Genomic DNA, 21,556 nt, shown 5'->3' on the forward strand with positions numbered 1-21,556 from the left:
CTGTTCTAAGATCTTTCCCCCTGTTAAATGCATGCCTGGAATTCCCAGCAGAGGCATTAGCAAAGGCTGCAGTGGGCTTAGGATGGATAAGGAGCTCATATCTGAAATGGTTTACCTGCTGTCTGAAGAGTGTGCACTAAGAGACCTGCTTGTTACCTCATAAACAGCAGTGAAAACGAAACATCTTTTTAGTAGTTTGAAGATGTGATGTACCAGTCCAAAGAAGGGCAGCATAAATGTTTTGTAGCCTTAGACCTGGTGTGGAAAAGATGATGCTGGGTTTCATGTGAGCCACTGTATTAGTGTGCAGGTTTGTTTTCACTGTATTCATCTCCTTGTTAAGAAGTGGAAATGATTTGTGCCATAATGATCTTGGCAAAAGGAGTAACTTACTGGTTGGTTGGTTGGTTGGTTGGTTAGTTAGTTGGTTACTTGGTTGGTTGGCTGGCAGGTTGAGACAGTCTCTTGGCTCCAGAAGATAGCTAGTTTAGAAGAAAATGTGAGATGGAGGGAAGGTGGAAGAGTACTATAATAGGATCTTTGGCATCCAGCAGCTGCCCAAGTTCTCCCAAAACAGAAACAATCAAGTCTCAATCTTCAAACCACTTCCAAAAACTCTCCCTGTAAGTGGTACCCCCAGGCTGCAGCAGGCTGCTGTGGATGGCTAACGTGATCCTTCAGAAAGGAAACTCCCAGCCCAAAAAAGCCACCAATCCATTTGGCAGCTTGCCATGTTTGCAGCACAGCTCTGCACATTTCACTGGAGGTTGGCTGCAGAGGTTGTTCTGTCACTAGCAGAACTTCCTTAAAGGAAGGAAAACACTTGTTTGAAGATGCACACCTTCATCCCATTACTCCAGAGTCAGGAACAGGTTAACTAAGCATCATGATCCTGTTAACCTGTTTCAGATGACAATGTTTTTCAGTTCCTATTTGAGTTCTCTGGTCATCCAGAAATTACAACTTCTAGTTGAGTAGAGGGTCTCCACAGTCACTAAACCTTGCAGATAGACAGCATCCCACAGTTGGTTAAACTCTCTGGCAAGAGAAGGACAAAGCCCCAGCAGTCATGAACATTTCCAGAAGAGTTCTTCAGATTACTTTGTCATATCATCAGTCTGGCTACAAACTCCGTCTCTGGAGATGCATTTTTGGTTAAAAATAGCCCTTGCAATACACAGCCTTTAAACTTGTGAGCAGTGTTGGCTTTGCCATCATGACTCATGTGTTATCTCACTCTTTCCAGCTCTGCCTTGAGGACATTGCACTAGGTTGTGGCACCGTTATGGGCAACTGGAGGATAATTTAAAAGGAAGCATCCCCAGTTGAGAAAGAGCTTGATTTTAGGGGAGGGGTTCAACAGCTTCATAAATGATTGCTAGCAAAAGCAGTGCTTTCCATAATGAACATTTTAGTCATTGGAAGGACTGTTGTATGAATGGAATGGAATGGAATGGAATGGAATGGAATGGAATGGAATGGAATGGAATGGAATAGAATAGAATAGAATAGAATAGAATAGAATAGAATAGAATAGAATAGAATAGAATAGAATAGAATAGAATAAACCAGGTTGGAAGAGACCTTTGAGATCATCAAGTCCAACCTATCAGCCAACAATATCTAATCAACTAAACCAACTATACCATGGCACCAAGCACCCCATCAAGTCTCCTCCTGAACACCTCCAGGGATGGGGACTCCACCACCTCCCTGGGCAGCACATTCCAATGGGCAATCTCTCTTTCTATGAAGAATTTCTTCCTAACATCCAGCCTAAACCTCCCCGGCACAGCTTGAGACTGTGTCCTCTTGTTCTGCTGCTGGGTGCCTGGGAGAAGAGACCAACCCCCACCTGGCTACAACCTCCCTGCAGGGAGTTGTAGAGAGCCATAAAGTCTCCCCTGAGCCTCCTCTTCTCCAGGCTAAGCAACCCCAGCTCCCTCAGCCTCTCCTCACAGGGCTGTGCTCCAAACCCCTCCCCAGCTTTGTTGCCCTTCTCTGAACTCCTTCCAGCAACTCAACATCTTTCCTAACCTGAGGGGCCCAGAACTGGACACAGGACTCCAGGTGTGGCCTAACCAGTGCTGAGCACAGGGCACAAGGACTTCCCTGCTCCTCCTGGCCACACTCTTCCTGATGCAGGCCAGGATGCCCTTGGCCATCTTGGCCACCTGGGCATACTGCTGGCTCATGTTCAGCCTCCTATCAACCAGTACCCCCCAGGTCCCTCTCTACCTGGCTGTTCTCAGCCATTCTAACCCCAGCTTGTAGCACTGCATGGGGTTGTTGTGGCCAAAGTGCAGCCCCTGGCACTTGGATGTGTTCAATCTCCTGCCCTTGGCCTCTGCCCATCTGCCCAGCCTGGCAAGGTCCCTCTGCAGAGCTCTCCAACCCTCTAACAGATCAACTTCTGCCCCTAGCTTGGTGTCAGCCGCACATTTACTGATGATGGACTCAATCCACTCATCCAGATCATCAGTAAAGATATTGACCAGGCTGGGGCCCAGCACTGATCCCTGGGGGGCACCACTGGTGCCTGGCTGCCAGCTGGCTGTGGCACCATTCACCACCACTCTCTGGGCTCAGCCTCCAGCCAGTTCCTAACCCAGCTCAGAGAGCTGCTGTCCCAGCCAGGGGCTGACAGCTTGGCCAGGAGCTTGCTGTGGGGGATGGTGTCAAAGGCCTTGCTGCAGTCCAGGCAGACTCCATCCACAGCCTGCCCCACATCCACCAGGCAGTCACCTGGGCATGGAAGCAGATGTTCTATTCCATTCCATTCCATTCCATTCCATTCCATTCCATTCCATTCCATTCCATTCCATTCCATTCCATTCCACTCCACTCCACTCCACTCTACTCTACTCTACTCTACTCTACTCTACTCTACTCTACTCTACTCTACTCTGTTCAGTTCTGTTCCAATCCATTCTATTCTATTCTATTCTATTCTATTCTATTCTATTCTATTCTATTCTATTCTTAGTTCCTCTCTGCTTCCCTCTGATATTTTCTGCACTTCTCTTTTTAGCCGTGACTACTTAGACAAAAGAGAAGAGCTAAGGCATGCGAGAGAAGAGAGGTTTGTACCTGCTGCCTCCCTCCTTTCCTTTGTTTGCTTGCACTTATTTGCTGTGTTTTCACTCTGCCTACTGGAAATGCTTTTGGACCAAAAGATTTGTATAAGAAGTGTTGCTTCATAAAGAGTAGAATGAAATCCAGCTGTGAGCACAGCACTAAATGAAGAGCACTGGCATGCATAAGCGTGATTGATGATCTATCTTTTATCTGTCTGTGTGGGGAAAACAGTTGCCTGCCTTTGCCTGGGAACTTCGCCCCTGTGCAGGGTAGCTGTAGGTGGAACAAGGCTGTCTCCTTCACTCAGGGGCTCCCAAGCAGGAGCCTCCACACCAAGCTTTCTGCAGGGGCAGAAGAGGCAACTGTGGATGAAGGAAATTGGGGTCGGGGGCATTGCCAACCTGCAGTCACAAGCAGAAGGAAGTGCTTCTAATCAGCTTCCAGCACATTGTGTCTTTCCTGGACAAGTTTTATCATTTCTTTCCTTTCTTGGCTTTTTATACTTTCTTTATTCTTCTTCTTTTTTTTTTTTAAATCTTTTTTGTTTGGATGAGCAGAGGGCTGGAGCACCTCTCCTAGGAGGACAGACTGAGGGAGCTGGGGCTATTCAGTCTTCTGAGACGGCTCCAAGGAGACCTTCTTGTGGCCTTCCAGTATCTGCAGGGGGCTACAAGAAAGCTGGGGAGGGACTTATGAGGGTGTCAGGGAGTGACAGGACTGGGGGGAATGGAACAAAACTAGAAATGGGTAGATTCAGATTGGATGTGAGGAAGAAGTTGTTCCCCATGAGGGTGGTGAGAGACTGGCACAGGTTGCCCAGGGAGGTGGTGGAAGCCTGATACCTGGAGGTTTTAAGGTGGCTCTGAGCAACCTGCTGAGAGGGACCTGGGGGTGCTGATTGACAGCCACCTAAACATGAGCCAGCAGTGTGCCCAGGTGGCCAAGAAGGCCAAGGGCATCCTGGCCTGCATCAGGAATAGTGTGGCCAGCAGGAGCAGGGAAGTCATTGTGCCCCTGTACTCAGCACTGGTTAGGCCACACCTTGAGTCCTGTGTCCAGTTCTGAGCCCCTCAGTTTAAGAAGGGCATTAAGACTCTTGGACATGTCCAGAGAAGGGCAACAACTCCCTACAACTACCTGAAGGGAGGTTGTAGCCAGGTGGGGGTTGGTCTCTTCTCCCAGGCAAGCAGCACCAGAACAAGAGGACACAGTCTCAAGCTGTGCCAGGGTAAGTTTAGGCTGGAGGTGAGGAGAAAGTTCTTCCCAGACTGGACATTGGGATGTGCTGCCCAGGGAGGTGGTGGAGTCCCTGGAGGTGTTCAAAAAGGGATTGGACATGGCACTTGGAGCCATGGTTTAGTAGTCATGAGGTGTTGGGTGACAGGTTGGACTTGATGATCTTTGAGGTCTTTTCCAACCTTAATGTTTCTATGATTCTATGACTCTTAATAAAATACTATACCTAAGATGCTCTAACCCTAGTTCAAATCTGGATTGCACCTTTCCTCCCTATCAGTTTGAAGAAGTAGACATAATATTGATCACATACATAGGTAAGGCTCAGTTAGGAGCAGTGGTTTCTCTAAATCCAGTCAGCTCTCTGGAGCATTTTGGGTCCTACCATCTCACTCAGTACTTCCAGAAGATAGGCACACACTTCTCCAGAGGCTCTGGGGTGGCCTCAGTATGAGGGAGAAAGATTCCTGACGTTTCAAGGGATGTGAGTGTAACCATTCCATTCACCTGTTCTTGCTGCTCCATGGTTTGAGCCCCTTCTTATGTTGCTCAGTTGGGTATTTTCCACAGGTAATCTTAAAGTAAACCAAGCCCTCTCAAGTGCAATTTGCAGCTCCAATGCTCTGTCCCTTGGGACTTTGTTGGTGCACAAGTATTTTAAATTGCCCTCAGGGCATTGCTTAGAGACCTGCTGGGGGAGGAGACTTGACAGGGTGCTTGGTGCCATGGGTTAGTTGATTAGGTGGTGTTGGATGATAGGTTGGACACGGTGATCTTCCAACCTGGTTTATTCTGTTCTATTCTGTTCTGTTCTATTCCATTGTACATAATTTCTAATGATATTTTCAGCTGAGTGAAGATGATGAGTGGAATGTAGCATTGATGAGGGATACCAAGTGGATAGCCTACAGATTTTGGGCTCTTTGTAGCAGAGTCAACATAGGCAGGATGATGTCTGCAGGCTGCCATGGTTTAAAGGAACCAGAAATAACCTAATTGAATGTCATTTATCAGTGCAACGTGTTAATAACTGATTCTTGAATGATGTTAATATCTTGGTTAAATTGTGGTATCTGCTTATTAGGCTTGCCATTTGATAACTAGCTATGCTGATGTGCTGCCATGAGAGTTGCTGTTCTGGTTCCCTTCCTTTCTTTCTTTGTGATGAACAGAGACATTTTGTAAAGGCACATCTTGGTGACAGTCCTCTCCTTTACTGAGTTGCTGTGCAGCACACAGTTACAGAATATAAAATGCTGAAGGAATTGGAAAAGAGCTGAGGACAATAAAACATTGTAGCTGCTCCCCTATTATAGGAAGATCCATCCAGATCTTTGTTGTGGCCTGTTGGCAAACTGCAAAACCCTCCTCAGCAGTAGCCAGCTGGGCTGTGCCTGCTTCAGCTGAATGTTCAAATAGAATAGAATAGAATAGACCAGACCAGGTTGGAAGAGACCTTCAAGATCATCGTGTCCAACCCATCAACCAATCCAACCCACCCAAACAGCTAACTCATGGCACCAAGCACCCCATCAAGTCTCCTCCTGAACACCTCCAATGACGGCGACTCCACCACCTCCCCAGGCAGCCCATTCCAATGGGCAATCACTCTCTCTGTATAGAACTCCTTCCTAACATCCAGCCTAAACCTCCCCTGGCACAGCCTGAGACTGTGTCCTCTTGTTCTGGTGCTGGCTGCCTGGGAGAAGACACCAACCTCTGCCTGTCTACAACCTCCCTTCAGGTAGTTGTAGAGAGTGATAAGATCACCCCTGAGTCTCCTCCTCTCCAGGCTAAGCAGCCCCCGCTCCCTCAGCCTCTCCTCACAGGGCTGTGTTCCAAGCCCCTCACCAACTTCGTTGCCCTTCTCTGGACTCGTTCCAGCAAGTCAACCTCCTTCCTAAACTGAGGGCCCCAGAACTGGACACAGGACTCGAGGTGTGGCCTAACCAGTGCAGTGTACAGGGGCAGAATGACCTCCCTGCTCCTACTGGCCACACTGTTCCTGATGCAGGCCAGGATGCCATTGGCCCTCTTGGCTGCCTGGGCACACTGCAGGCTCATGTTCAGCCTACCATTGACCAGCACCCCCAGGTCCCTCTCTGCCTGGCTGCTCTCAGCCACTCTGACCCCAGCCTGTAGCACTGCCTGGGGTTGTTGTGACCAATGTGCAGAACCTGGCACTTGGATGTGTTCAATCTCCTGCCCTTGGCCTCTGCCCATCTGTCCAGCCTGTCGAGGTCCCTCTGCAGAGCCTCTCCACCCTCCAGCAGATCAACTCCTGCCCCCAGCTTGGTGTCATCAGCAAATTTACTGCTGATGGACTCAACGCCCTCCTGAAGCCCCACCTGCTCTGCTTGTGAGGAGGTGGAAAGCTCAGTATATAAGTAACCAACGTTGAAAGAAAGACTGGTTTCATGAACTGTACAAAACATCATGCTCATGCCAGCAAAAGACTTTCTCCTCTATTGTAAAGGCAAAAGTTGTTCTGGAGAACTGGCTTCACCTTAGTGCTGTAAACATTTCCTGGTTTATAGCCACAGAAGTATGTGGCTGCTTGTGTTTTCATCCAGAGTCTGTAGGGGTTCTTTTTCTTGCAGAATGTGTTCAAACCTGTGCATGCCTCTGGAGGAATAAAACAAGATGAGTGTGCTCTTCATTATTGCTGTCTTCAGTAAAGCAAATCTCCTCTGAAAACATAAGGGCTGCTCTTCAAAGACATTTTTCTGTGCTCTCTATGGGTGTTTGTGAATGTACATGTGTGTGTGGCTAGCATATGCACTAAGCATGTTTGTTACCACATACAGCTGACTTGCTTACCCTTCCTGCCTTTAATGCATGCTTATAGACTAATTTGGGCTGTCAGTGAGGCAGAAGCAGGGAGGAGAGGTGTTCCCTGTTACGAAGTGGTTGCAACAGCAGAGCTAAGGGGGGATAACCACAGTGCTTCAGGAGCAGAAGCCTCGATTAACCTGTTTAGCAGTTCTCTTGTGGGTAAGAGAGTCCAGAGCCCGACCCAGCTCTGCTCATGAATTTATTCCTCAGCAAGCAGTGGTGGATAAAATGAGCAGGCATCTGGAAGAGGCACGTATCTCCCAGTTATTTTGGTTGACATGTATAAAGCACAGTATGAAGAATATGGTTGGTAGCTGGTCTCAATAAACAGTTAGTGAGTTCTGGCTGCCCAAAATGCAAACCAGATGTATCTTTGTTCTTGTAAAGTGACTTTGATGAATACACTGCATGTGACGTCAGGCCCAGGCTATTGGGGGCCCGAGTCCGGCAGAGACATTTTTCAGAACTAGGCAAAAAAAGGAAAACTTTCCATTGCAGGCTCTGCAGAGAACAAAGTGAACTCCAGGGCTTTGCTCTCTGAGCAAATAGAAGCAGGTTCAGAGGCTTTAGACAGTCGACCCAGACATTTATTATTGATATTGTTTTCAGGCAGATCTTCTTTTTCCCTGCTGCATTTTCCCGTCCTCGCAGCAAGTGTCAGGAGTCAGCTATTTGCATCAGTGCTCAGAGGCTCTGCCTTTGGGTGGTTGCTGGGGGCAGAGAGGGTTGGTTGTTTGGGTTTTCCCCCTCCTGCTTTAGTCTTGTGGGAGGGAGGGTTGAGGGGGAGGAGGAGGAGGTGAAGGAGGAGAGTGAAAAGCAGGACAGGCGATGCTTCCAAAAGGAGAAGGACTATGCAGGCACAACACTGATCTGAAGATTGATTAACTCAGCTGGGTTCTGCTTTTGCTTTGTCATGAGCGGTGTAACGTTTTTCAGGGCAGCAGTCTTTGCCTTGGCGTGCGCCTTTTGGCAGAGCGAGCCGGCCGGCAGTTCAGCGCTCCCCCCTGCATGCCGGGAAGTCAGCTCACTCTCTGCAGGTGTTCCGTCCAGAAGCGAGCATCAGCCACAGGCTTCTTTTTCTTTACGGAAATCCTCTGGAATTTAACTTTCAGATACAAATATTTGGAGAGGTTGGCAGCAGAAGAGCATGAGAAGGAGCTGAAGAGTCGAAGCCTAAGCCGAGGCAGAAGTGAGCTATCGCTGAACCTGAGATCTCCTTCAGCCCCATCCTCACCTGTACCCAAGTGCGTCAGTCCGGCATCCACAGAGCCGCAGGAAGAGCTGCAGACCCCTACCACTCCTTGTGGGACCACTCAGCCCTCAGAAGGTAAGTAGGAACGAGGGCAGGGTGTGTTTATCAGTTTTTCTCAGGCTAGAGGTAGTTTTTGATGCATGATGCAGAAATGTACCCTCTGAGATGACAAAGCACAGGGTCTCATTCTATCGTTCCATGCTGTCTTCCTAAATGTCTTCCTTTTTCTGCATGGATTTGGAAGTCTTCTGGTCTAGTCAAGCAAAAAAAATGCACTGGTATTGCTGTGATTTACATTGCCATTGTCTGTTGCTATCAGAATGGAGTAACTGGAACATACAGCATACAGAGGGTCTCAATTTTAGTGTCATGTTCCTTGTATGTTAGAAGTTAGTGAATGCTAAACCAACAGTATTCCTGCCAACAGATTTTGCTTATGTGGAGTCTCTGAAAGAAATGCAACAGATGAATGCCAAGTTTATAATCATCTTCCAGCAGAGCACAGCCTAAATGGGACAAACAGAAAAGGTCTTGAACTGAAGGCAGGGAGGCTGTCTTGGTTATTTTTAACACCACCAAAAACTCTGAGAATTGCACTGCAAGTCGTAAAGAACTTAAAAGAGGTCACAGAAAATGAGTGCAATGGAAGGGTGTAATTGACATGTGCATGGTTTGCTGTCACAATTTATTGGTGTACAGGGCAATATTTTTTGCATGTGCACATCATTCTGCTACTTGCATCACTCACCTCTCCTTCAGTCCCCAAGAAACCACCCACCACAGAGACTTCTGTGTCTACCACATGATGTTGTATTAACACTGGGAGCTAGAATGCATGTTGAGGATGAATTATTGCCCTAGTTTGGTTTCTTTTATGGTCTTTCTTCCTGCAGGCTGTTGGTGATTGATGCATTTGTGACTCACACTGCTTGGTTTTCTTGAGTACTGTGGCTGGTAGCATGCTATGAAGCAAGGAAATTGAAGGAAAAAAGTTACAAATATTGAATGTTTTGTACCTTTATCCTCACCATACTGAGGAGCTGAAGTTCATTTCATTTAGGTTTATCTATTTTCACAATTATACTCCCAGTTTCCTTCTCTGGCACCTTAAAAAAGTCTCAGTGGAAAGACCTCATTGTGGCCTTCCAGGATCTGAAGGGGGCTACAGGAAGGCTGGAGAGGGACTGCAGGATCTCAGGCAGTGATAGGACTAGGGGGAATGGAATGAAGCTGGAGGTGGGGAGATTGAGGCTGGAGGGGAGGAGGAAGTTCTTCCCCAGGAGAGTGGTGAAGCCCTGGAATGGGTTGTGCAGGGAGGTGGTTGGGGCCCTGTCCCTGGAGGTGTTTAAGGCCAGGCTGGCTGAGGCTGTGGCCAGGCTGATCTAGTGTGGGGTGTCCCTGCCCATGGCAGGGGGGCTGGAGCTGGCTGATCCTTGTGGTCCCTTCCAGCCCTGACTGATGCTGTGATACTATGATATTCAGAAACATCCAAAGGCTTTGTTGGTTTGGTTTTTTTTCCCCTAGTGCAATATTGCTTTTAGAGCAAATAATCTGGATTTTTCCACCATTCAGGGAGCAAGCACCTCTTTTATGATGATTATTTTAACATATTTTCCTGGAAGCATAAAAAAGATATCATAAAATTGCTGCCTGAAGTGGAGCAGCAGAGTCCATGTGGAGAATACATTTAGAGCAGGTGTACAGGGCAGCCTCAGGCAGCCAGAGTGTGTCAAAGCTATCAACACCTGGGTAAGCAGGACATCCAGCTCAGGACAGCAGCAGCAGGCATCAGAGGGCAGCATCTGCAGGCCTGACAGATTGAGTGCAAGGATGGAACATATCCATGGGGCAGTGTCAGCTTCCAGCCAAGGGCAGCTGCAGGCGGATGGGCAAGACAGCACCAGAACAGGGCCTGAAGCCTTGTTTCTTACAGCAGAGTGACTGCGTCAGTGGACATGGGAAGACCTATGGATGTGATCTATCTGGACTTCTGCAAGGCCTTTGACACAACATCCTACTCACAAAGATGGAGAGAGATGGGGCAGTAGTCAATGGCTCGAGGTCCAGATGGAGAGCAGTGAGAGTGGTGTCCCTCAGAGGTCCATACTGGGACCTGTACCATTTAGTATTTTTATCAATGCCATAGACAGCAAGGCTGCAGCTGAGTGGTGCTGGTGGTACAGCAGAGGGACAGGATGGCATCCAGGTGGATCTGGACAGGCTGGAGAGGTGGCCCAGGTGAACCTCATGAGGTTCAACAAGAGCAAGTGCAGGGCTCTGCACGTGGGCCAGGCTGGGGGAGGAAGTGGTAGAAAGCAGCCCTGAGGAACAGGACTTGGGGGTGTGAGCCTGCAGCCCAGAGGGCAAATCACAGCCCTGGCTGTGTCAAAACAAGCATGGCCAGCAGTTCCAGAGAGGAGATTCTGCCACTCTGCTCTGGTAAGACCACACCTGGAGAACTGCATTCAGGACTGGAGCCCTCAGTGCAGGAAGGACATGGACCTGATGGCATGGGCCCAGAGGAGGGCCACAAAAATTATCAGGGGGCTGGAGCACCTCTCCTGTGAGGACAGACTGAAGGAGTTGGGGCTGTTCAGTCTGGAGAAGAGAAGGCTCCCAGGTGACCTCATTGTGGCCTTCCAGGATCTGAAGGGGGCTCCAGGAAGGCTGGGGAGGGACTGCTCAGGATCTCAGGCAGTGATAGGACTAGGGGGAATGGAATGAAGCTGGAGGTGGGGAGATTGAGGCTGGAGGGGAGGAGGAAGTTCTTCCCCATGAGAGTGGTGAAGCCCTGGAATGGGTTGTGCAGGGAGGTGGTTGGGGCCCTGTCCCTGGAGGTGTTTAAGGCCAGGCTGGCTGAGGCTGTGGCCAGGCTGATGTAGTGTGGGGTGTCCTTGCCCATGGCAGGGGGGTTGGAACTCGATGCTCCTTGTGGTCCCTTCCAACCCTGGCTGATACTGTGATACCCAACAAATTGAGCAGAAGTGTTTTCTCACATAAAGCAATTCATTCCACTAAAGTAATCTCATAAGATGTACTCTTGTGAAACTTGAGGCATGGCATTTAGAGGAAATGGAGAGAAATTCAGAGTCCCATAACTACAGCAGAGCAGCTTCCTCTTCTGTCATTTCATTGGAGAGTATTTTATGAAGTGTACATGTACAGTAAAGGAGAGCAGCAACAGCCAAGACATCTCTGAGATCAATCCACAAAGGCACTGGAGATGAACCCTTCTTGGAGAGGAGGAGCTTTTTCAGCACTGCAGGAAGTAAGCAGGCCAACCCAAATGCCCATTGTGGCAAACCTTCTGAACATACCAGTGGCTGAGCAAGGTTCAAATACTGCCTGAAGTATGCCTGGTGAAAGCATCTCGGCAGATGGAGAAGCACCAGAGCTTGAGAGCACAGTGAGGCCATTGCAGCCCATTTGTAGAGCCAAAGGAACCATGGTACCAAAAGTCAGAGGGGAGACTGGTGGGGGGGACAAAGAAAGATCATCTCTGACTTGACCAAGTAAGAACCAGTTCCATGCTGGTGACCTCTGTGCTGGTTATTGCCATCACAAGGAATAGGAAGAAATTTGGGGTGGAGGCGGAGAAAGTCCTTGCAGAATTCACAGCAAGAGGAATTCCATGCTGAAGGGAGGTAACAGATGCCTGAACAACTGAATCAAGAAGTCATGGGGAGATACAGACTTACTGTGTGCATCCTCCAGAGATACTTAGTGTATGTATCTCCTAGCTTCAAGTAGAGAGCAGAGAAAGCAGGTGAAGCTGAGCTGCTTATTCTGTTACCCTGTCAGGGGATTAGATGTAGGCCTGAAGGGAGGTTTATTCTCTCAGGGCTTATAGGACTGGAGGGTTGAGGAATTATCAGCAGGTACTACAGATACAACATCTTGTATCCACTTCAGAGTTTGCTTGTAGGTGAGCATCAAAAGAGAAGTTGTTTCCCTCCATGTCCCTGTATAGCACCATGAGCTTGCAGCTACATTTTTCAGAAGGGAGCAGCTTCTCTAACCTCTCACTCAGAAGAGGAGTGACACCAGCATCTGATCAGATCATAGCAGATCAGGTTGCTAGGGCTCTGTGTGAGTGTCTTTACAAAGTCAGAAGACACAGATCACACTACCTCAAAATCACAAAGCCTTGACACGCTCATGGAGAGCTTCTCCTGCCATTTATTTTAGTGATGAGCTTATAAAGTCTCTTTGGGAGATTTCATTCTTCTGAGAGCTCTTTGCATCTTCTTTCCAATAATGCATTTGTAGGGATTAAGCTCTGGCAGAAAAAGAAGTGGGTGTATGACAACAGAATCAGTCCTTAAGCCACATTCTGTTTTCTTTCTCCTGATTAATCCAATTGCAAGTAAAACTTCTGCTCCCTGTGATTTTGATTCCCTCACAGGCAGTGCCCAGTCTACTGTCATATGGAAGGTACCTTTAGAGCTGGCAAGATGCTCTTTGTGTAGAAGAGGGAGTTGGGGCTGTTCAGTCTGGAGAAGAGAAGGCTCCGAGGAGACCTTCTTGTGCCCTTCCAGTATCTGAAGGGGGCTACAAGAAAGCTGGGGAGGGACTTCTGAGGGTGTCAGGGAGTGATAGGACTGGGGGGGATGGAAAAAAACTAGAAATGGGCAGATTCAGATTGGATGTTAGAAGGAAGTTTTTCCCCATGAGGATGGTGAGAGACTGGCACAGGTTGCACAGAGAGGTGGTGGAAGCTTCATCCCTAGAGGTTTTTAAGGCCAGGCTGGATGTGGCTGTGAGCAACCTGCTGTGGTGTGAGGTGTCCCTGCCCATGGCAGGGGGGTTGGAACTGGCTGATCTTTCAGGTCCCTTCCAACCCTGTCAATTCTCTGATTCTATGAAGAGAGAGAAAGGTAACTTTCTAAAGGGGAGTGTTTTAAAAGATCTTAGAAGAATTTTGAATGAGCATGAACTATATCTTAGGTGTACATTTCTTTTATATGAATGTAATTTATATATATGCATGTCTGGTTATTGAACTAGTGGCAAGCTTAGAATGAGTTGTTAAAGTGTAGAAGCTTAGGTCCAATGAAATCATGGCAGAAAAGCAATTTGCAGTTTTCTATGCTTAAATTATGAACTAAAATGGAAGAGAGGAGAGAAGAGAAAGAAGAGAAGAGAAGAGAAGAGAAGAGAAGAGAAGAGAAGAGAAGAGAAGAGAAGAGAAGAGAAGAGAAGAGAAGAGAAGAGAAGAGAAGAGAAGAGAAGAGAAGAGAAGAGAAGAGAAGAGACGAGACGAGACGAGACGAGACGAGACCAGGCTTGAAGAGACCTTCAAGATCATCGTGTCCAACCCATCAACCAATCCAACCCACCCAAACAACTAACCCATGGCACCAAGCACCCCAGCAAGTCTCCTCCTGAACACCTCCAGTGATGGTGACTCCCCCTCCTCCCTGGGCAGCCCATTCCAATGGGCAATCACTCTCTCTGTGTAGAACTTCTTCCTAACCTCCAGCCTAAACCTCCCCTGGCACAGCCTGAGACTGTGTCCTCTTATTCTGGTGCTGGCTGCCTGGGAGAACAGGCCAACCCCTTCCTGGCTACAACCACCCTTCAGGTATTTGTAGAGGGCAATGAGGTCACCCCTGAGCCTCCTCTTCTCCAGGCTAAGCAACCCCAGCTCCCTCAGCCTCTCCTCACAGGGCTGTGCTCCAGACCCCTCCCCAGCTTTGTTGCCCTTCTCTGGACACCTTCCAGCAAGTCAACCTCCTTCCTAAACTGAGGGCCCCAGAACTGGACACAGGACTCGAGGTGTGGCCTAACCAGTGCAGAGTACAGGGGCAGAATGAGCTCCCTGATGCATTACTGAAAGCTAGTTTTAAAATATAAAGATAGGCACAAGCACTGCTAGTAGCCCCACTAGTAATTAGTGGGGGTGTCTCAGAAGCCAGGACAGGCACTCAGCATGAAGCAGTCTTAGGAAGATTTTATGACCTTCATCATGTTGGCTTATGGTGTCTCAGGATAAATCTGTTTACCTGCTCCCTAGAGGACCGAAATGTTTTGGTTGCACTGCAATGTGATCCACATGTTTGCCTTCAGAGGTCCGTGTAGTTCTTGAAGGATCTCTCATATATCATGTGATTCGAAGACCATGACAAGAAGGCTCCTTTGCAATATGGTAATGAAAAACAGTCAAGAGAGGAAAAAAGAAGTATGACTTGGTCATTGTAGTTCAGCCACCTGACACAGGAGGTAGTCCAGAGGGAAGTTGGGAAGTATGCAGAGCTAACATGCATGGCCATTTTCATCACCCTTGCATGCCAGTTCAGTTTGCAGATGTTGAGCTGCTTGCTGTGGATGTGTGTGGATGCTCTTCAGTTTCTTTGTAGCATGCAGAGAATATTTGCATGTGAAAATCTGCAGCTACAGGCAAAAGTCCTCGAGGTGAATGTATTAATTTTACTGTCAGTGATAAAGCAGGGAAGAAGAAACCCAGAGTGCTGTCAACAGTGCCTGCTGTGTGCCAGTCAATACAAATGCTCATGGTATGCCATATGCCAACCAACTGGAAGCTGCATTTGTGCCATGTGCCAAGCAGCTGGACACTGTGTTCAGTTTCACTGTGGCTATTCTGAAGTAAATATGCATGAAAAAAAGATCTGTTTCTTTGTCAGCCAAATGTGTGACAGTGCCTTTCCAGACTCTGCCATTCAACTGTGGTAATTAATCTAACACTTGTATTCTTTTTTGTTTGTTGAAGCCTTCCTCGTCAGGTGAAACAAAAGAGTCCTGCAGAATCCAAAGAGAATCCAGCCAAAAGTATCAATCTCTCCCTACTTCTTGCTTTATAAAAGATCTCTTCCTTCCTGGCCCTCTCTAGGCACTGGCTTGTCAATGCCATACTGAGGAGGGATGCCCATTTTCTGCTGGTTCCTTCCAATCCTTATGCAAGTCCAGCACTCTAGCTGTGGAAATACGGATAAGAGCAATGGGCTGGCTCCGGCCATCAGACCGGGGGGGTGCCAGGCCCTTCTCAGGAGCCATGCTGGTGGTGCAGAACATTCAGCAGTCTGTTCCTCCTAATGTTCAGAATGCCATGGACTTGCTTTTTATTTTCTTTCCTTAAGGCACTTGTACAGCTTGCACATTGCTCTTGCTTAGAGGACGAAGCTGCCGTGACTCCGTTGTTCAGTGAATGTCTCTCTCCCGTTGTTCTCTCCACCAGCGAGTGCCAGTGAACCTGAACCAGAAACAGAACCAGAACCAGAGCAGGAGGCTGAGGCCGAGCAGGGAGCGGAGACAACCAAGGAAATAGAGGCTGCAGAGGTGGGACCAGAGAGTGAGGTGAAACAAGGACCAGAGAGAGAGCCAGAAGAAAGTGCAATACTCAGTGAAAAAGAAAGGCAGAATGAGGAAGTGAATGAAAAGGACAACTGCTCTGCATCCAGCATATCCTCAGCAAGCAGCACTTTAGAGAGGGAAGAGAGAGAGGACAAGTTAACCAGTGACAATGAAACTGGTAAAGTTAAGCTTTTTCACTAATGAAGAGTTTCTGGTGAGGAAAAAATGAGAAAGTGAAATTAGCAGCTCTCTTGCTGTGGTGATTAACTAACAAACCCTTTGGCCTGTTGAAGACTTTATTCACCGTGGCCCAGTCTGGGCTACTCTCTCCTTGGAAATCCACAGGCTTTGCTAAGGTTCGAGGAGTAGGGAGGCCTTGACAAAACGAGGTTTCCTTTGATCTGAAACCATTTTCTTCCCCTGAGATCAATATATTAACTATTGAATCAACCATGTTGCAGCAACTTGCACCTCTAGCTCCCAGATAACTTATTTGGACTTTCTGCACATAAAACAATGAGGGGGCATGTTGACATGGTCTGTGATGAGATTCCAGATACTTTTTCTCAGCCTTTTAGAGGAAGAGCAATGTTAGCTGGAATGTTTGTTCCTTCTCTCCAGTACTTCTGTCTTGGTAGGGCTTCAAAAAAGCAGTGAAAGATACATGGGAGCTGCTGAAAATAGGTCTGGACTGTGGCCATATTAAGCTGTGTAGAGGAGGGACATGGAATGGAACGGAATGGAACGGAACGGAATAGAATAGAATAGAATAGAATAGAATAGAATAGAATAGAATAGAATAGAATAGAATAGAATAGAATAGAATAGAATAGACCAGATATAAACCTTGTCTGGAAAACACAAGTTCTGTAGTAACCAGTAGTTCTCATCAGATATGCCACCAGGCAGCTGTATGCCACCAAGCAGGCTGGAAAGCGCTTTAAGAATCTCTTCTTCCTAGAGAGACAGTGACAAGCAAGTCGTGTCATGCAGCCTAGGCAGGGAGGGAGTAAAAGGCAGATTTTGACCTTTGACTCTTCCTCTTTTTTACAGGGCAGTAAAGGAGTGTAGTGTAGTTAGGGCATTTGCTTCCTAAGTTTTCTTGGGGCTGGACAGTGGAGTGTGGGAAGTCTCCTGAATTCTAGATGAGAGAACAATGATTGCTTCACAGCATGAAATAGTCTTGCTCGTTCCTGACAGACAAGGGATGACTCTGAGTGACAGAGATTACCTCACAGAGATAAGCTGTCAGCTTGTTCTGTTTATATTTAAGCCCCACCAGTTTTTACTTCTTTTTTTTTCTTCTTCTGTGAAGCATTTGTAAACTTTTTTTCTAAATTTGAGAGCTTTCTTCCTTTCAACCAGCATCAAGATCAGTGCTGGGCCCCATCCTCTTTCACATCTTCATTATGGATCTGGATGAGGGGATTGAGTCAGTCATCATTAAATTTGCAGATGACACCAAGTTAGGAGCAGGTATTGATCACTTAAAGGGTAGGAGAGCTCTGCAGAGGGACCTCGACCGACTGGACAGCTGGGCAGAGTCCAACAGGATGGCATTCAACAAGTCCAAGTGCCAGGGGCTGCACTTTGGCCACAACAACCCCATGCAGAGCTACAGGCTGGGGTCAGAGTGGCTGAGAGCTGCCAAACAGAGAGGGACCTGGGGGTGCTGATTGACAGCTGCCTAAACATGAGCCAGCAGTGTGCCCAGGTGGCCAAGAAGGCCAAGGGCATCCTGGCCTGCATTAGGAATAGTGTGGCCAGCAGGAGCAGGGAAGTCATTGTGCCTCTGTACTCAGCACTGGTTAGGCCACACCTTGAGTCCTGTGTCCAGTTCTGGGCCCCTCAGTTTAGGAAGGACATCGAAGCACTTGAAGGTGTCCAGAGAAGGGCAACAAGGCTGGGGAGAGGCCTTGAGCACAGCCCTGTGAGGAGAGGCTGAGGGAGCTGGGGTTGTTTAGCCTGGAGAAGAGGAGGCTCAGGGGTGACCTCATTGCCCTCTACAACAACCTGAAGGGAGGTTGTAGACAGGAAGGGGTTGGTGTCTTCTCCCAGGCAACCAGCACCAGAACAAGAGGACACAGTCTCAGGCTGCACCAGGGGAAGTTTAGGCTGGAGGTTAGGAGGAAGTTCTACAGAGAGAGTGATTGCCCATTGGAATGGGCTGCCTGGGGAGGTGGTGGAGTCACCATCCCTGGAGGTGTTCAGGAGGAGACTTGATGGGGTGCTTGGTGCCATGGGTTAGTTGATTAGGTGGTGTTGGATGATGGGTTGGACACGATGATCTTGAAGGTCTCTTCCAACCTGTTTTATTCTATTCTAAAATGTGGTTTAGAGGTTGATCTGAAGAGAGGTTGGAGTCATTGCTGTCTGCACAGTTTGTGCTGTGAGAACCACTCTATAGTTTAACACAGTGTTATTTTAAAGGGATGGGGGGAGTCCTGGATTTGGATCTCACTAAGGCAACACACAAGGCTAGAGGTGGTAGTAAGCAAGCAACTCCAGTGATGAAGGAAGCTGTAAAAGATGTTTAAAATTCTAAAGTATTGAGAAAAGTGGGAAAATAAGTGAAGAAACAAAGATAAAATGGTGTTTCAGAGAGAGGGCTACTGACAGCTACAAAAGAAAGTCTTTAGCCACAGAAGGCCAAAGGGGTGACACGTCAGCCATCCAAATGAAATGTGCTGGAGAAATGATATGTTTTTTACATATAAAATAAAACATTAAAAATATGTTGATGAAGTCTGTAAAGACTGTGGGGAGCAGAAGGAGTCCCATGCAGGCAATCCCATGTGTGCTGTCTGTGTGCAATCACTCTATCTGATGCCCCCTGGAAAAGAAGCACCGTGATTTTCAGACGCATTCGATCACATTTGTTAGCAGTCAGGGAAATGCAGTCAGAGACACTTACATCATTTATTTTTGTAAGTTGGCCACTACAGGTTGTGATTTATGATGCTGTCTCCAGCATGGTATTTTACAGAGTTTTGTTGAGCAAAGCAGTGGTCAGGAAGACGAACTTTGATCAGAAGCGCATGCTGAATGATCATAAAGGGGAAAGAAAGCCATCATGTGTGACAGGGAAGGTGACAGTGGTGAATGAATGGCACATTCAAAAGTACTTTATGAAAAGATGATCATATTCCTAGAAGTAACTTTTAAAGTCTTGCCTGTGGTTATACTCAGTGAGTTACTCTGCAGCCTGCTCTGGGATTCAAACAATCTGTGTTGTGAAGACGGCCCAGGTGCCCAGCCAGGAGGATGCATAATAGCCAGATGTGAAAGGTTTCCTCCACTAGCCAGCAGGGAGGAAAGAAGAGGAAAAGGAGGAGTAAGCACTTACAAGTTGACCTGGACATCAGGGAGGGAATATCTCTTTTATAAGGAGGTTTTCCTGGAGTGGTTCCAATTTATGGCCAGGTAAAAGTACAGCGATGACCGATTTTGTGCCGCTGCCATGGTATTTAAGCCACGTTCCAGACTACTGAAGATAATGAGCATTTATGCACTCTATAAAGTGAGCTGCAGTAGTAAGTAGTGCAAAGTGAAATCTGAACCTGGAAATCTTGACAGTTGTAGAGTCCCTCCCAGGCTGCACTTGATATTTTCTGCTCCCATTTTGTTTCTGAGAGTTGCTCCCAGCCCATCAAGACTGTGCCTAGATATGAATGCAACATTTTCAACGCTACTCTTTGCCCAGTTTCAGAGTAGTCATGCATGTGTCCCCCAGTCTTAATTTCTGGCTGATCAAAGAGTGTTCTTGGTGCTCTGGCTCCCTCCCCTTGACTCTTCCCACCTGTGTATGTGATTGCAGGTCCATGGTTGCAGACCATTCGGGATGCTGGTGTGAATGAGCAGTGCAGCAACATCCTCAACAGCAAACGGTTTATGCTGGACATGTTGTATGCACACAACAGAAAGCCCAAGGATGAAGAGGAGAAGGAGCTGGAGGCGAAGGAGGAAAAGAAGGAGACGGAGGAAAGCGAAGAGTCACTCACTAGTCTAGCCAGTAGAATCTCTGTCCTTCAGGCCACAAAGCAGGCCAAAGGTGAAAGTGTCAAGAAGATGGAGATTGGCAGTTTAGACAACCAAGGCAGCGTGAAAGCCTTTGCAGAAAAGTTCAACAGTGGCGAGCTGGTCAGAGGGACAGCTGTGCCTGAAGATGCAATCAGTGAGCAGGTCCCTGAGAAGACACCAGCACAGCCAAAGAAGGAATCTGACTACATCTGGGATCAGCTCATGGCTAATCCTAGAGAGCTTAGAATCAAAGACATGGATTTCACAGACTTGGGGGAGGAGGATGATGTAGATGTGTTGGATATGGATATGGGTCCTGGGGACTCCCTCGCTCCCCCTCCTCCACCTCCACCTTCCTTCCTGGGTTTGCCTCCACCACCACCTCCCCCACTGTTCGGATGTCTGCCTCCACCTCCACCCTCTGCTAATTTATTGGCTCCTCCCCCGCTCTTCAGCACTCCTCAGGGCTTAGGGTCACCCCAGGTTGCTAGGGGTCAGCCAGCATTCATAAAGAAGAAGAAAACCATTCGTCTCTTTTGGAATGAGGTACGACCGTTTGAGTGGCAGTGTAGAAACAACAAACACTGCAGAGAATTCCTGTGGTCAAAACTGGAACCCATTAAGGTGGACACTTCCAAACTGGAGCATCTTTTTGAGTCTAAATCCAAGGAACTGCCTGTCACAAAGGTACAGCTCATACTCAGCTTGCTGTTTTTTTGCTATTGTATTGGTATTCATTCTGACTTGGATCTAGATGATTTATGTTGTTTATCTGAAGGCAGTGGAAACTACTGGATGTATTCCAGCATTGACCTATGACAGAAGATATTCCATGGCCTGAAACCTGGAGATAAGCCTAGGGTGGTGAACATGCTAAGTTTCTCTCCTGTCTCATGTCTGCTGGTTTTGGGATGTCACTTCAGGTGGGGAGTACCAGCAAATTCTGCATTAGCTTGTTTGGAGCTGAATGCCAATCTAGGTATTGAGATCTGAAATACTTTCTGTCAGTGGTTTCTAAAGGTCACAGCATGATGACTCACATCTGTATTTGACAGGTCTTCACTTGCTAACATTTTCCTAATTGCTATGTGAAAAGGCTAGAATATCAGACTGGATCTCCTGCAAAGAGCCTGCAGTGTACTTTTCTTTCTTCTGCAGCATGGTTTATTAGCTGTACCAAGTTAGCAGCTAAATTCTGCAGGGGTGGTTGGGGTTTGTTTCACATTGTTGATCAGACCTATTTCAAATTCTAGAATAGAATAGAATTAACCAGGTTGGAAAAGACCTTCGAGGTCATCGAGTCCACCCTCTCACCCGACACCATCTGATCAACTAAACCATGGCACCAAGCTCCCCATCCAGTCTCTTGTACTGATGGTGACTCCAACAGTCACCAGTCTCTCTTGCTGGGATGAACTTCTTCCTAACATCCAGCCTAAACCTCCCCTGGCACAGCTTGAGACTGTGTCCTCTTGTTCTGGTGCTGCTTGCCTGGGAGAAGAGATCAACCCCCACCTGGCTACAACCTCCCTTCAGGGCGCTGTAGACAGCAAGGTCTCCTCTGAGCCTCCTCTTCTCCAGGCTAAGCAACCCCAGCTCCCTCAGCCTCTCCTCACAGGGCTGTGCTCCAGACCCCTTCCCAGCCTCGTTGCCCTTCTCTGGATACCTGGCAGCAACTCAACATCTTCCCTAAACTGAGAGGCCCAGAACTGGGTACAGGACTCAAGGTGTGGCCTAACCAGTGCTGAGTACAGGGGCACAATGCAGTGACCTCCCTGCTCCTGCTGGCCACACTGTTCCTGATGCAGGCCAGGATGCCATTGG

The 21,556-nt window shown here is 47.8% G+C and overlaps 1 protein-coding gene across 1 annotated transcript in view; it reads left to right on the forward strand.

Moving 5' to 3' along the window:
• Window positions 1–21,556, forward strand: part of FHOD3 (formin homology 2 domain containing 3) — a 326,323-nt gene that overhangs the window by 231,227 nt on the left and 73,540 nt on the right. Inside the window, 4 exon segments of the mRNA XM_068166897.1 lie at window positions 3,032–3,082; window positions 8,262–8,476; window positions 15,597–15,890; window positions 19,530–20,419. Coding sequence (XP_068022998.1) covers window positions 3,032–3,082; window positions 8,262–8,476; window positions 15,597–15,890; window positions 19,530–20,419 — 1,450 coding nt within the window.

This window comes from Melanerpes formicivorus, unplaced genomic scaffold (assembly GCF_026170545.1).
Source record: "Melanerpes formicivorus ecotype bairdi unplaced genomic scaffold, bMelFor1.0.p_v2 SCAF_111, whole genome shotgun sequence".
Lineage (NCBI taxonomy): Eukaryota > Metazoa > Chordata > Aves > Piciformes > Picidae > Melanerpes > Melanerpes formicivorus.